The sequence below is a fragment of the Fundulus heteroclitus genome, unplaced genomic scaffold (genome assembly GCF_011125445.2).
Source record: "Fundulus heteroclitus isolate FHET01 unplaced genomic scaffold, MU-UCD_Fhet_4.1 scaffold_99, whole genome shotgun sequence".
Lineage (NCBI taxonomy): Eukaryota > Metazoa > Chordata > Actinopteri > Cyprinodontiformes > Fundulidae > Fundulus > Fundulus heteroclitus.
The window spans coordinates 401,023-413,647 of record NW_023397461.1 but is presented as its reverse complement, the minus strand read 5'-3'; the positions used below and the strand labels follow the sequence as shown (position 1 = coordinate 413,647).

General features: G+C 48.3%; 1 protein-coding gene across 1 annotated transcript in view; it reads left to right on the top strand.

Annotated features, from left to right (window-relative positions):
- Positions 1 to 3,358: 3,358 nt before the first annotated feature.
- The window catches only part of ccdc88c (coiled-coil domain containing 88C), a 39,902-nt gene continuing 30,635 nt past the window's right edge, over positions 3,359 to 12,625 (top strand). Inside the window, exons 1-3 of the mRNA XM_036135049.1 lie at positions 3,359 to 3,881; positions 6,434 to 6,546; positions 8,466 to 8,574. Of these exons, the coding sequence (XP_035990942.1) occupies positions 3,822 to 3,881; positions 6,434 to 6,546; positions 8,466 to 8,574 (282 nt within the window). The 5' untranslated portion in view covers positions 3,359 to 3,821. The remainder of the gene's footprint in view (positions 3,882 to 6,433; positions 6,547 to 8,465; positions 8,575 to 12,625) is intronic.

The following is a 12,625-nucleotide window of genomic DNA, read 5'->3' as shown; positions in this document are numbered from 1 at the left end:
CTAAATCCCAGAGGAGTTGAAAAGGAGGCGCAGAGGAGGAAGCTCAAAGCACCTCCTCCATCAGAATTAGATAAACGGATGAACTTCAAGTGCTAACAAACTCCCAGCCAGCGTATCGGTATTTATTTCACAAAGTTGTTGCAGGATCAATTCCTGGATTTCAGCGTCTCTGTAGGATCAGAGAGATTTAAGGAGGAGCGGCAAAAGCAACGGAATGCTGACTCTGCAGACCAGTGACCTGAAGGCCTTCAAGGAGGAAGACGGGGAATTGCTGAGAAAACAGCAACTTGCAGTCCAGAGACCCAAAGGAGGCCTGTGGGAAGAACCTGTAGACTGTAGAGCACGCTCCAACATAATATTAGAGATGTTTGGTCAGAACCTGGCCTGCAGGATGAATTAGTTCAGTATTTCCATCTTGTCCCGCTCCGCTTCAACCGTGTGTGTCTGAACCAAAAACGGACCGGGCCAATCACGTTGCAGTATTGTGGTTGAAGGCGGGACATACCGGTGTGATGAAAGCAGGAGCTGCTGAGCCCAGAGCTGAACCAACATGGCAGCACAGGAGGACGTAGCTGCTGCTCTCTCCTCTGATTGGTCAGAATCCACGATTTCTTCGTTAGAACAGCAGGAAGTGCCTTTACTAGCTTAACTCGTTTCTCATGACATCTGCTGCTTACGTGTTAATTTATTACAATGATTGGCTGAAACCAACCTTTGGTAGGCGGGCTCTAGGTGTCACTTTGTCCAATCAGCTCAGAGAGTTCTGCTGAATGTCCCTCCTTTCCCTGAACGGATTAAAAGGAGCAGAACCAGAATAATGTGCAGAACCAGAGCGCTACACATTATCAGTCTGGCTGACCAGGTTAGTTTGGTCAGGGATGAAGATCGGATAGTCTGGACAGAACCAATGAGCTGAACACGTTCTTCATCAGAAACTCAGCCACCAGTCCTCAATCACCTACAGAGCTTTTCTCCCACATCATGGAGGTCCTACAGAGACTCCTGTAGGCTCACCTGAGGAGCTTTAACTATAAATCTGTTGAGAGTCAGATCTCTGCCATGGTCTGCTGGGGTGGCAGCTGCATCAGAACCAGTGACTTAGAGAAGCTCTACCAGGTGATAAAGAATGCTGGTTCTGTTCTGGGACTTCTCTAGGACCTCTGGAGATGCAGGTGCAAGAAGGATTTTTCATAAAAAGAAGAACCTTATGAATGGCCTGGTTGTCTTCTCCGTAAAGCTGTTTAACATCAGTGTCTTCAGTCAGAGGCTTTTCCAGAACCACTGCTTCCACAGGAGATCCTTCCTCTCTGCAGACATCAGCAGCTACAACTCTGAAGCAACTTGGAGTTGCTGCAACATTCATTTCCTTTGAGATTAGTTGCTTTAGGAAGGAATGTTCTGATTGTGTCCAACCAGCCGCTGAGTTAATCATCCGTCCAGTTCTTCTGGTTCTCTAACAGCCAATCAGCTGTTCCTGGGAGGCTGAGAGCTTGGACTCCCCAGAACTTCATCCACCTGATCATTTGAATGATTTACGTCTCCTTCCTTCCTGCCACGACTACTCAAGCAGCAAAGCGTGTTAACTGAATCCAGCTCTGGTATTTTAGTCGTTTTTCTCTGGCCTACTTCCAGTGGGCTGCTGTGAGCAGATGGATGAAAGCGTTACCAGCCAATCTGAAAGAAAAACAACTAAATCAGATTTTCCAGCAGGTTGAAGCTGTAGAGCAGAGGTGTGGCCACAGGGTGGCGCTGTCTCTGTTTGTTGTGACCACGTGGAATCAGGTTTTCTTCGGGGGGTTACTGCCTCACTGACTTCAGCTTCAGCTCACTGGAGGTCAGTGATGCCTCCTGTCTGCTGACCGAACTGATCCAGGCTCAGATAAATCCACACGCTGCTTCTGCGCAGACCCGGAAGTCTTTGTCCGCTTTAAGGTGGAGGCTGTGAGGGGAAACGAGCCCTGCTGGGCCACAGCTTCCCTGGGAGGCTATATTCACTGCAGATTTGCATCTGGCCTTTGATCGGAGCTGATCTTTGCTTTCCTTTTCAAACTGCTCCAAGACTAAGCAGGGCTGGAGCAAGATGATTACCTGCTGCCAGCAGCGCTGGTGGCGTCCGGAGGGACAATGGTGGGCGGCTGCTGCACAGGCAGGAGGACAGAAAGTTCACCCAGAGGCTTTGTTCCTCCTCTGGTATTCATCTGGGCTCTGTGTGGAGAACAGACGTCATTCAGCAGCACATTCACAATGAATGTTTGAGCAAAACGTCCTGGGAAAGCTCAGAGTCCACTTTAAGATTCAGTTAACTGTAAAAGTCGACATGATGTTGCTCCAACTGAGCTCCTGACCTCCTCCGTTGCTCTCCTGCTCGCTGACCTCCTGGAGGCGCCGAGGTCCAAAGAAGCTTTAGAGGCTTTAGTGCTGCTCCAAGCTGTGGAGCGATCTTCCTCTCAAAAAATCAGACGAGTCACTTCACCGTCCACGTCTGAAAATCTTTTAGAAACACATTTTTATTCCTTGGATTTCAACTTAGCATGAGAATTGTTTTATTCAGTTTTGTTGCTTCTATTATTGTTTTTCCCGTGTTTTATGATTTAAATGTGGTTTATAAAGCAAGCAAGCATTGTGTTTGAGCCTCTGGTTGCAAAGTTTGCTTGATGATATTAAAGTCCCCAGCAACAATAAAACATCCAGATCTGTGGATTAATTAACCAAAAATATTGTCAAAAGGGAAGACATAAAAGATAAAACAATATTGACAAATAAAAAAGGATCAATGTTGTATGGGGAAAAAATGGAAATATAAAATGTATTTTAAACTGTAATAGACTATGGCTGAAAAGAAGGAGATAAATCTTATTATACAAATTCAAATTAAGGTAAAAAAAAAAAAAAACAGAACATGTTACACATATGGTGTGGGCAACAGTTCATTTGTTCATTAGTGTACAAAAAATTTGAAACACAAGTAAAAAAAATAGAAATTACACAATATAAAAAAGAGAATATGAGTTTAAATTTAAATAAACAGTAATATTAACATTAACAGTAAAAACGTACAACAGCAAAAACATTAAAACATCTTTATTGACAAAAACAAAAAGTTTAAAACAACAATAGTGAAAACGAGCAACAGTTGAGCCATAAACGAGCTGCGCCTGCGCGGGGCGGTCTTCATCTTGCTTCATCCGAACTCTTTGGCGTAACTTTGGGCCACGGTGACGTCCCCATCAGTCTAAAAACCTCCTCTTTTATTGGTTGGTTGAGGGAAAGGGGCGGGCGCTGGGCCTGTGGGCTGAATGTGATTGGCCGCCGCCGCTGTCGGGCCGCCTCCCTCTGTTCTCGGGTCTCGCAGGTTGATGGAGACAGTTGGAGCAGCGAGGACTCGGTCCGGATGGAGCCGACAGCGGGGGTCGGACTTTGACCCGGTTCTGTTGAAGGCTTTCGCTCCTTTCTGATCGGCTTGTTCATGTTTTCCTACTTTCCCGCGCTTTTAAACTCTTTACGGTCCGATTCTGGTTTCCTTGGCAACGCGTTTAACTCTCCGTGCGAAGTTTGGATCAAGTGTTTGGCCGCCAGTCGCGACGCAAACGCTTTAAACCGGCGGTTAAAGTAACGGAACCGAGTCCAGAACCGGCGAGAACCTCTGTGGGGGAGGTTCCGACCCGATCCCGCGGGTTTTCCCTGCACGTTTCACGCTCACCGTGGGAGCGCAGAGACAATAGTGAGCCGCTGCGCGTGCACAGGAGGAGGAGCTGATGCCTCGCGGCGGCGGCGGCGGCGGCAGCTTTGATCTGGAGCGGGCGGCGCGTTGATGAGCCAGGATGGACGTGACGCTGTCCGAGCTGCTGGCCTCCTTCATGGAGTCCCCGCTGGTGCTGTGGGTGAGTAGGGAGCGGCTCCGGTTCACCTGCCGCCAGGCGCATGACGTCACTAGGCCCGGTACGGAGGGCACGGCGGTGGCAGCGTCATGCTGTGGGCGGTTCTGGCCCGTTCTGGGCTTACAGACCCGGGCTGCTCACCGCCTTCTGGTGCCGGTCCATCATGGCTGGTTTATCTGGGGGTTCTGCCTGGTCCCAAAGGTTCTGCCTGGTCCCAAAGGTTCTGCCTGGTCCCAAAGGTTCTGCCTGCGTGCCGAAGGTTCTGCCTGGTCCCAAAGGTTCTGCCTGGTCCCGAAGGTTCTGCCTGGTCCCGAAGGTTCTGCCTGGTCCCGAAGGTTCTGCCTGGTCCGGTACTGGAGCACGGCAGTGTGTGTGGGGGGTTCTTGGTCTGATGACCCAGTCCTGCTCAAACCCAAACGGGCTCTAACTCAGTACCAAGGAACGGTTCTGTATGGAAATGGTCCAGAACCCCTCTGAGGTTAAATGGCTGCATCAGGGCAGCAGGTCCGTTTGGATCAGAGAGGTTCTGGAAGGTTTCATGGAACCAGGATGTGAGGGCTTCCTGCTGGCCCGTTGCGTGGCCCGGTTCACCCGGCAGTCGGACCTGGTTCTGGGCCTGGTTCTGTTGTTTTCCACGCTGTGATCTGGTCAGAACCGACTGCAGCCAGAACCCAGCAGAGTTTGCCTTCAGAACCGGCCTTTGTTTTATGGGCCTTAGAAGTTCTGTAACTGAACTGCTGTGTTACTACAGACCAGCGGCCTCCACCAGAACCGAGCCGCTTTGGGTCAGGAACCAGTTAAACCTGTGCTCCAATCAGGAAGTTCTGTTGGGGCTGGATGGGTTATGTTCTGCATAACGGGTCAGAAGTTCTGGGTCTCCTAACAGCACTCGGCTGGACTTTTGACCCATTCCTGACAGAACCGGTCTAACTGGGTCGGGCCTGTAGGCCTCCATGCTCAGAACCTTGTGATGGACCCTCCAGAACTTTGACTGTGTTGCTGTTGTTCCTCTCTGAGGAACCTTTGAGTCCAGGCTGGGGGTTCTGGCTCTGACCCGCTTCAGCAGCATCTTCTCTAGGTCTCCAGCTTTGGGTCTGGGGTTGATCCACATGCTTCTCAGCAGAACCCGTCTCTGGGACACAGAACCTTTCTCCATCCTGAACGTGTGATGGCTGGACGTTCCCCTGCTGTTCCTAGGAACTGCTGAGCAGATGAACATCAGAACTTCAGGCATCTGGACCCAAAGATGGTCCAGACTGGTGGAGGTCAATGTTCTCCTGGTGGAGGTCCAATGTTCTGCTGGTGGAGGTCCAGTGTTCTCCTGGTGGAGGTCCAGTGTTCTCCTGGTGGAGGTCCAGTGTTCTGCTGGTGGAGGTCCAATGTTCTCCTGGTGGAGGTCCAGTGTTCTACTGGTGGAGGTCCAATGTTCTCCTGATGGAGGTCCAGTGTTCTCCTGGTGGAGGTCCCGTGTTCTCCTGGAGGAGGTCCAGTGTTCTCCTGGTGGAGGTCCCGTGTTCTCCTGGAGGAGGTCCAGTGTTCTCCTGGTGGAGGTCCAGTGTTCTCCTGGTGGAGGTCCAGTGTTCTCCTGGTGGAGGTCCAGTGTTCTGCTTGTGGAGGTCCAGTGTTCTCCTCCTTAAAGCTCCTCCCCAGCTTTACCTCCAGGTCAGGATCAGGGTTCTCTGCAGCATGAGTCCAGCACCTGCTGGTGGTTTTGGACCAGAACCACAGAACTGGGAAGAAGGTTCTGCTCCTTCCTTCATTTCTTGTTTCTGCACGTTTGTCACTCTTCAGGGTTTAGAACCTCAAACTAAGTGAAATGGGTCTGCTGGTGGCGCCCGGCCCAGTTCAGAGGCCTCGGTTCCGGCCTGCGGTCCATTGCTGTCAGTAAAGGTCCAGTGCCACAACAATGCTAAAATAAAGGTTAGGTTCTGCGTGGAACCTCACGTTCCTCTAACTGCTCCTGCTTGGAGAGAAACACGTCTGATACGCCCAGAGAACCCAGAAACCAGGAGGTGGAACTTCTCCCCGTCTGTACGACCGTAGACCTGGACCACAGTCCTGGACCGTAGACCTGGACCATAGACCTGGACCGTAGACCTGGACCGTAGTCCTGGACCATAGACCTGGACCGTAGACCTGGACCACAGACCTGGACCGTAGACCTGGACCGTAGACCTGGACCATAGACCTAGACCACAGTCCTGGACCGTAGACCTGGACCATAGACCTGGACTACAGTCCTGGACCGTAGACCTGGACCATAGACCTAGACCACAGAGAGCCTCAGTAGCTCTGACCTCCAGTCCGTGCGTTGGTGCAGAAACTGCAGCAGAACCTGTAGCAGAACCTGCTACAGGTTCTGCTACAGGTTCTGCTACAGGTTCTGTTACAGGTTCTGCTGCAGGTTCTGCTGCCGCCTGGTTTCACGCTCAGCTCTGATAGAAGCAGGAGGAACCAGAGGAGCCTCATTTAGCCGATCCTCTGGTAGCTACAAGCATCTGAGGTGTCCTCGTGGACCTCCAGGCTGCTCTGATGTCTCCTGTCTCTGTCTCCAGGTGCGCACCTTGGGCCCACTGGGATCAGGTGACGACGTGGGCTCCGAGGAGCGGGTCAGCATGTACATGGAGCTGGTGGACGGCGTCTTCCTGCACAAGATCATGACCCACATGTGAGACTCTCCTTTTATTTGCCTGAGTCGGTGAAAAGTGTGTTAGTCGTGAGTTAATCCAGGTTTCCTGTGTGTCTCGCTGTAAGTGTGACACTGCCACCACATCCTGACCCGCTGGTTTCGGTTTGGAAACGTCACCGCCAGATGTTCTGCTCGGCGCTGCAGAGACAGAATTCAGACAAATGCTCCTCCACTAATAAAGAAAACAGTCAAGACTGTAATAATTATTAGTCCTCTAAAAGTGGCAGAGATGTGCAGAAGTCAGGGGGACTAACCAGGCAGAACCTGATGAGTGTGGGGCCTTGACCCAAGATCACTGACTTTGTGAATCCACTTGTAGGAGGTAAAACGTTTAAGTTGCAGCTATTTATTACAACCTACACGTTTAAAAGAAAGACAGGGAGGCAGATAAACTGAACTACATGGAAGCCATACTTAAATTTTTCCTCTAATAATTTCTGAAGTTCTCCAATTTAGTCTGACATGTGTCAGCCTTGGCATGCTAAAGTCAGCCTTAGCATGCTAAAGTCAGCCTTAGCATGCTAAAGTCAGCATTAGCAGGCTAAAGTCAGCATTAGCAGGCTAAAGTCAGCATTAGCAAGCTAAAATCAGCATAAGCATGCTAAAGTCAGCATTAGCATGCTAAAGTCAGCATTAGAATGCTAAAGTCAGCCTTAGCATGCTAAAGTCAGCCATAGCATGCTAAAGTCAGCCTTAGCATGCTAAAGTCAGCCTTAGCATGCTAAAGTCAGCATTAGAATGCTAAAGTCAGCATAAGCATGCTAAAGTCAGCATTAGAATGCTAAAGTCAGCATTAGCATGCTAAAGTCAGCATTAGCATGCTAAAGTCAGCCATAGCATGCTAAAGTCAGCCTTAGCATGCTAAAGTCAGCATTAGAATGCTAAAGTCAGCATAAGCATGCTAAAGTCAGCATTAGAATGCTAAAGTCAGCATTAGCATGCTAAAGTCAGCCATAGCATGCTAAAGTCAGCCTTAGCATGCTAAAGTCAGCATTAGAATGCTAAAGTCAGCATAAGCATGCTAAAGTCAGCATTAGAATGCTAAAGTCAGCATTAGCATGCTAAAGTCAGAATTAGCGTGCTAAAGTAAATATAAGCGTGCTAAAATCCACATAAGCATGCTAAAGTCGGCATTAGAATGCTAAAGTTCTTTAGCATTCTAATGCCGTTTTCCCAGGACTCACTGTCTGATCACAGCTATGCTGAGGCTACCAGTCAGCAGCTGTGCATGTGTTAGCCCCCCCTGCATTGTTGTGGCTACAATACGAAGACCTTCAGAGTCGGTTTGCTTTAATATTTGCCTCCCACAACGTCAACTAAAAGCTTTTCCTGGTCCAGATGATGACCTTGAAGCAGATCTTCATCATCTGAACCAGACAGACCTCCATCGGGTCTCAGCCACTGACGGTGGACCTGCAGCTCCAGACACACCCGTGCCCCTGATCTGTTATTGTCTGCAGCAGCAGCCATAATCAGGCCATTGTTCTCCACGCCGAGCAGAATCTGGGCTGAGCGGGAAGATCTGGACCAGGGCGGCTGTCTGGGAACTGGGTTAAGAGGAGGGGTCTTCCTCTGAGGCGGCCAGCCGTTAAACGGCTGCTGGACCCGTTGGAGCTGCTGCTGAAGCTCCAGGCTCCATCTGCTGGCCTTTAGAACCTCAGAGGTTCTGTCTGTGGGAGTTCTGACCCGATGTCTCACCAGCATGTCATTATGGGCCCATGTGGCTGGTTCTGTTCATGAAATCAGCCCCCCCCCCTTCAGATGCTAATGAGCTCGGCTCAGGCCCACATGTGGGGAAGTAAACATAAATCCTGCCGGGCCCAAACGGGCTCTTTGTTCTGGATAAACCCGAACCCGTCAGTCTGAGCGCTCCTGGTCTGCTGTTTGTGTTTCCATAGCGACCCCAGCCCCACCAATCAGAGGCTGAACAAGAACGTGAGCAACGACGTGTCGCTGCGCCTCTACAACCTCACGGTTCTGACCCGACACATCAAGACCTTCTACCAGGTAACAGAACCACAATCACACTGTGGCAGAACCACTGATCCGGTTCTGACGATTTAACCCTAGTGAAGCCGTGGAACGCTGTTTATACAAGGTTCCGTTTATAGCAGGTTCTGATTGTAGCAGGTTCTGTTTATATGAGGTTCTGTTTATATGAGGTTCTGTTTGTAGCAGGTTCTGTTTGTAGCAGGTTCTGTTTTGTAGCAGGTTCTGTTAGTAGCAGGTTCTGTTTGTAGCAGGTTCTGTTTGTAGCAGGTTCTGTTTGTACAAGGTTCTGTTTGTAGCAGGTTCTGTTTATATGAGGTTCCGTTTGTAGCAGGTTCTGTTAGTAGCAGGTTCTGGTTGTAGCAGGTTCTCGTTGTAGCAGGTTCCGTTTGTAGCAGGTTCTATTTGTAGCAGGTTCTGTTTGTAGCAGGTTCTGATTTGTAGCAGGTTCCGTTTGTAGCAGGTTCCGTTAGTAGCAGGTTCTGGTTGTAGCCGGTTCTCGTTGTAGCAGGTTCCGTTTGTAGCAGGTTCTGTTTATATGAGGTTCCGTTTGTAGCAGGTTCTGTTAGTAGCAGGTTCTGATTTGTAGCAGGTTCTGTTTTGTAGCAGGTTCCGTTAGTAGCAGGTTCTGGTTGTAGCCGGTTCTGTTTGTAGCAGGTTCTGATTTGTAGACGGTTCTGTTTTGTAGCAGGTTCTGTTTGTAGCAGGTTCTGTTTTGTAGCAGGTTCTGTTTTGTAGCAGGTTCTGTTTGTACAAGGTTCTGTTTGTAGCAGGTTCTGTTAGTAGCAGGTTCTGATTGTAGCAGGTTCTGTTTGTAGCAGGTTCTGTTTGTAGCAGGTTCCGTTTGTAGCAGGTTCTGATTTGTAGCAGGTTCTGTTTATATGAGGTTCTGATTGTAGCAGGTTCTGTTTGTAGCAGGTTCTGTTTGTAGCAGGTTCTGTTTGTAGCAGGTTCTGATTTGTAGCAGGTTCTGTTTTGTAGCAGGTTCCGTTTGTAGCAGGTTCTGTTTGTAGCAGGTTCTGTTTGTAGCAGGTTCTGTTTGTAGCAGGTTCTGATTTGTAGCAGGTTCTGTTTTGTAGCAGGTTCCGTTAGTAGCAGGTTCTGGTTGTAGCCGGTTCTGTTTGTAGCAGGTTCTGTTTATATGAGGTTCCGTTTGTAGCAGGTTCTGATTTGTAGACGGTTCTGTTTGTAGCAGGTTCTGTTTTGTAGCAGGTTCTGTTTTGTAGCAGGTTCTGTTTGTACAAGGTTCTGTTTGTAGCAGGTTCTGTTAGTAGCAGGTTCTGATTGTAGCAGGTTCTGATTGTAGCAGGTTCTGTTTGTAGCAGGTTCTGTTTGTAGCAGGTTCCGTTTGTAGCAGGTTCTGATTTGTAGCAGGTTCTGTTTATATGAGGTTCCGTTAGTAGCAGGTTCTGATTGTAGCAGGTTCTGTTTGTAGCAGGTTCTGTTTGTAGCAGGTTCTGTTTTGTAGCAGGTTCTGATTTGTAGCAGGTTCCGTTTGTAGCAGGTTCCGTTAGTAGCAGGTTCTGGTTGTAGCCGGTTCTGTTTGTAGCAGGTTCTGTTTATATGAGGTTCCGTTTGTAGCAGGTTCTGATTTGTAGACGGTTCTGTTTTGTAGCAGGTTCTGTTTTGTAGCAGGTTCTGTTTTGTAGCAGGTTCTGTTTGTAGCAGGTTCTGTTTGTAGCAGGTTCTGATTGTAGCAGGTTCTGTTTTGTAGCAGGTTCTGATTGTAGCAGGTTCTGTTTGTAGCAGGTTCTGATTTGTAGCAGGTTCTGATTTGTAGCAGGTTCTGTTTTGTAGCAGGTTCCGTTTGTAGCAGGTTCCGTTAGTAGCAGGTTCTGGTTGTAGCCGGTTCTGTTTGTAGCAGGTTCTGTTTGTAGCAGGTTCTGATTGTAGCAGGTTCTGTTTTGTAGCAGGTTCTGATTGTAGCAGGTTCTGATTTGTAGCAGGTTCTGATTTGTAGCAGGTTCTGTTTGTAGCAGGTTCTGTTTGTAGCAGGTTCTGTTTTGTAGCAGGTTCTGATTGTAGCAGGTTCTGTTTGTAGCAGGTTCTGATTTGTAGCAGGTTCTGTTTGTAGCAGGTTCTGTTTGTAGCAGGTTCTGTTTTGTAGCAGGTTCTGTTTGTAGCAGGTTCTGATTGTAGCAGGTTCTGATTGTAGCAGGTTCTGTTTGTAGCCGGTTCTGATTATATGAGGTTCTGATTATATGAGGTTCTGTTTGTAGCAGGTTCTGTTTATATGAGGTTCTGTTAGTAGCAGGTTCCGTTTGTAGCCGGTTCTGTTTATATGAGGTTCTGTTAGTAGCAGGTTCTGTTTATAGCAGGTTCTGTTTATATGAGGTTCTGTTTGTAGCAGGTTCTGATTGTAGCAGGTTCTGTTTGTAGCAGGTTCTGTTTATATGAGGTTCTGTTAGTAGCAGGTTCTGTTTATAGCAGGTTCTGTTTGTAGCAGGTTCTGTTTGTAGCAGGTTCTGATTATATGAGGTTCTGATTATATGAGGTCCTGTTTGTAGCAGGTTCTGTTTGTAGCAGGTTCTGTTTATATGAGGTTCTGTTTGTAGCAGGTTCTGTTTGTAGCAGGTTCTGTTTATAGCAGGTTCTGTTTGTAGCAGGTTCTGTTAGTAGCAGGTTCTGTTAGTAGCAGGTTCTGTTTATAGCAGGTTCTGTTTGTAGCAGGTTCTGTTAGTAGCAGGTTCTGTTAGTAGCAGGTTCTGTTTATAGCAGGTTCTGTTAGTAGCAGGTTCTGTTAGTAGCAGGTTCTGTTTGTAGCAGGTTCTGATTGTAGCAGGTTCTGTTTATATGAGGTTCTGTTAGTAGCAGGTTCTGATTGTAGCAGGTTCTGTTTATATGAGGTTCTGTTAGTAGCAGGTTCTGTTTGTAGCAGGTTCTGATTGTAGCAGGTTCTGTTTATATGAGGTTCTGTTTGTAGCAGGTTCTGATTGTAGCAGGTTCTGTTTGTAGCAGGTTCTGATTGTAGCAGGTTCTGTTTATATGAGGTTCTGTTTGTAGCAGGTTCTGATTGTAGCAGGTTCTGTTTGTAGCAGGTTCTGATTGTAGCAGGTTCTGTTTATATGAGGTTCTGTTAGTAGCAAGTTCTGATTGTAGCAGGTTCTGTTAGTAGCAGGTTCTGTTTGTAGCAGGTTCTGTTAGTAGCAGGTTCTGATTGTAGCAGGTTCTGTTAGTAGCAGGTTCTGTTAGTAGCAGGTTCTGTTAGTAGCAGGTTCTGTTAGTAGCAGGTTCTGATTGTAGCAGGTTCTGATTGTAGCAGGTTCTGTTTATAGCAGGTTCTGTTAGTAGCAGGTTCTGTTAGTAGCAGGTTCTGTTTGTAGCAGGTTCTGTTTGTAGCAGGTTCTGTTTGTAGCAGGTTCTGATAGTAGCAGGTTCTGTTAGTAGCAGGTTCTGTTAGTAGCAGGTTCTGTTAGTAGCAGGTTCTGTTAGTAGCAGGTTCTGATTGTAGCAGGTTCTGATTGTAGCAGGTTCTGTTTATAGCAGGTTCTGTTAGTAGCAGGTTCTGTTAGTAGCAGGTTCTGTTTAAACACCAACAAAGACTTTGAAGAGTTTTGATTCTCAAATGGTTCTGCACGGTGGCCATGAAGGTCCAACATGGTTCGGTTCTGGCCTCTGAGGCGGAGGCAGCTCTGGACTTTGACTAGGCCGTTTGGATCTTTGTTCTGTTGATGACCCAGTTTGGGCCGAGCTTCCTCCAGGTGGACATGTTAGAGTCCAGAGAAGATCCTGGTCCACATTAGGGCCGAGCGGTACCGCGTGTTGTTCTGTCCATCAGAACTATCAGCTGAGGAGGTCTGTGGAGAAGAACCAGAGTCAGAACCTCTCTGCTGCTGTTAGAACCAGCTCACTCTGACTGGACCGCTGTAGGTTCTCCTGGAAGGCTGCTGAGATGTTCTCCTGAGATGTTCTCCTGAGATGTTCTCCTGAGATGTTCTCCTGAGATGTTCTCCTGGGATGTTCTCCTGGATGTTCTCCCTCCCTGCAGGCTGATGGGCAGCATGGTTGCTCTGAGCTCACAGCTGAGGTCCTTCCAGCCTGGCTCTGTGTAACACCTGGAACCTGAATC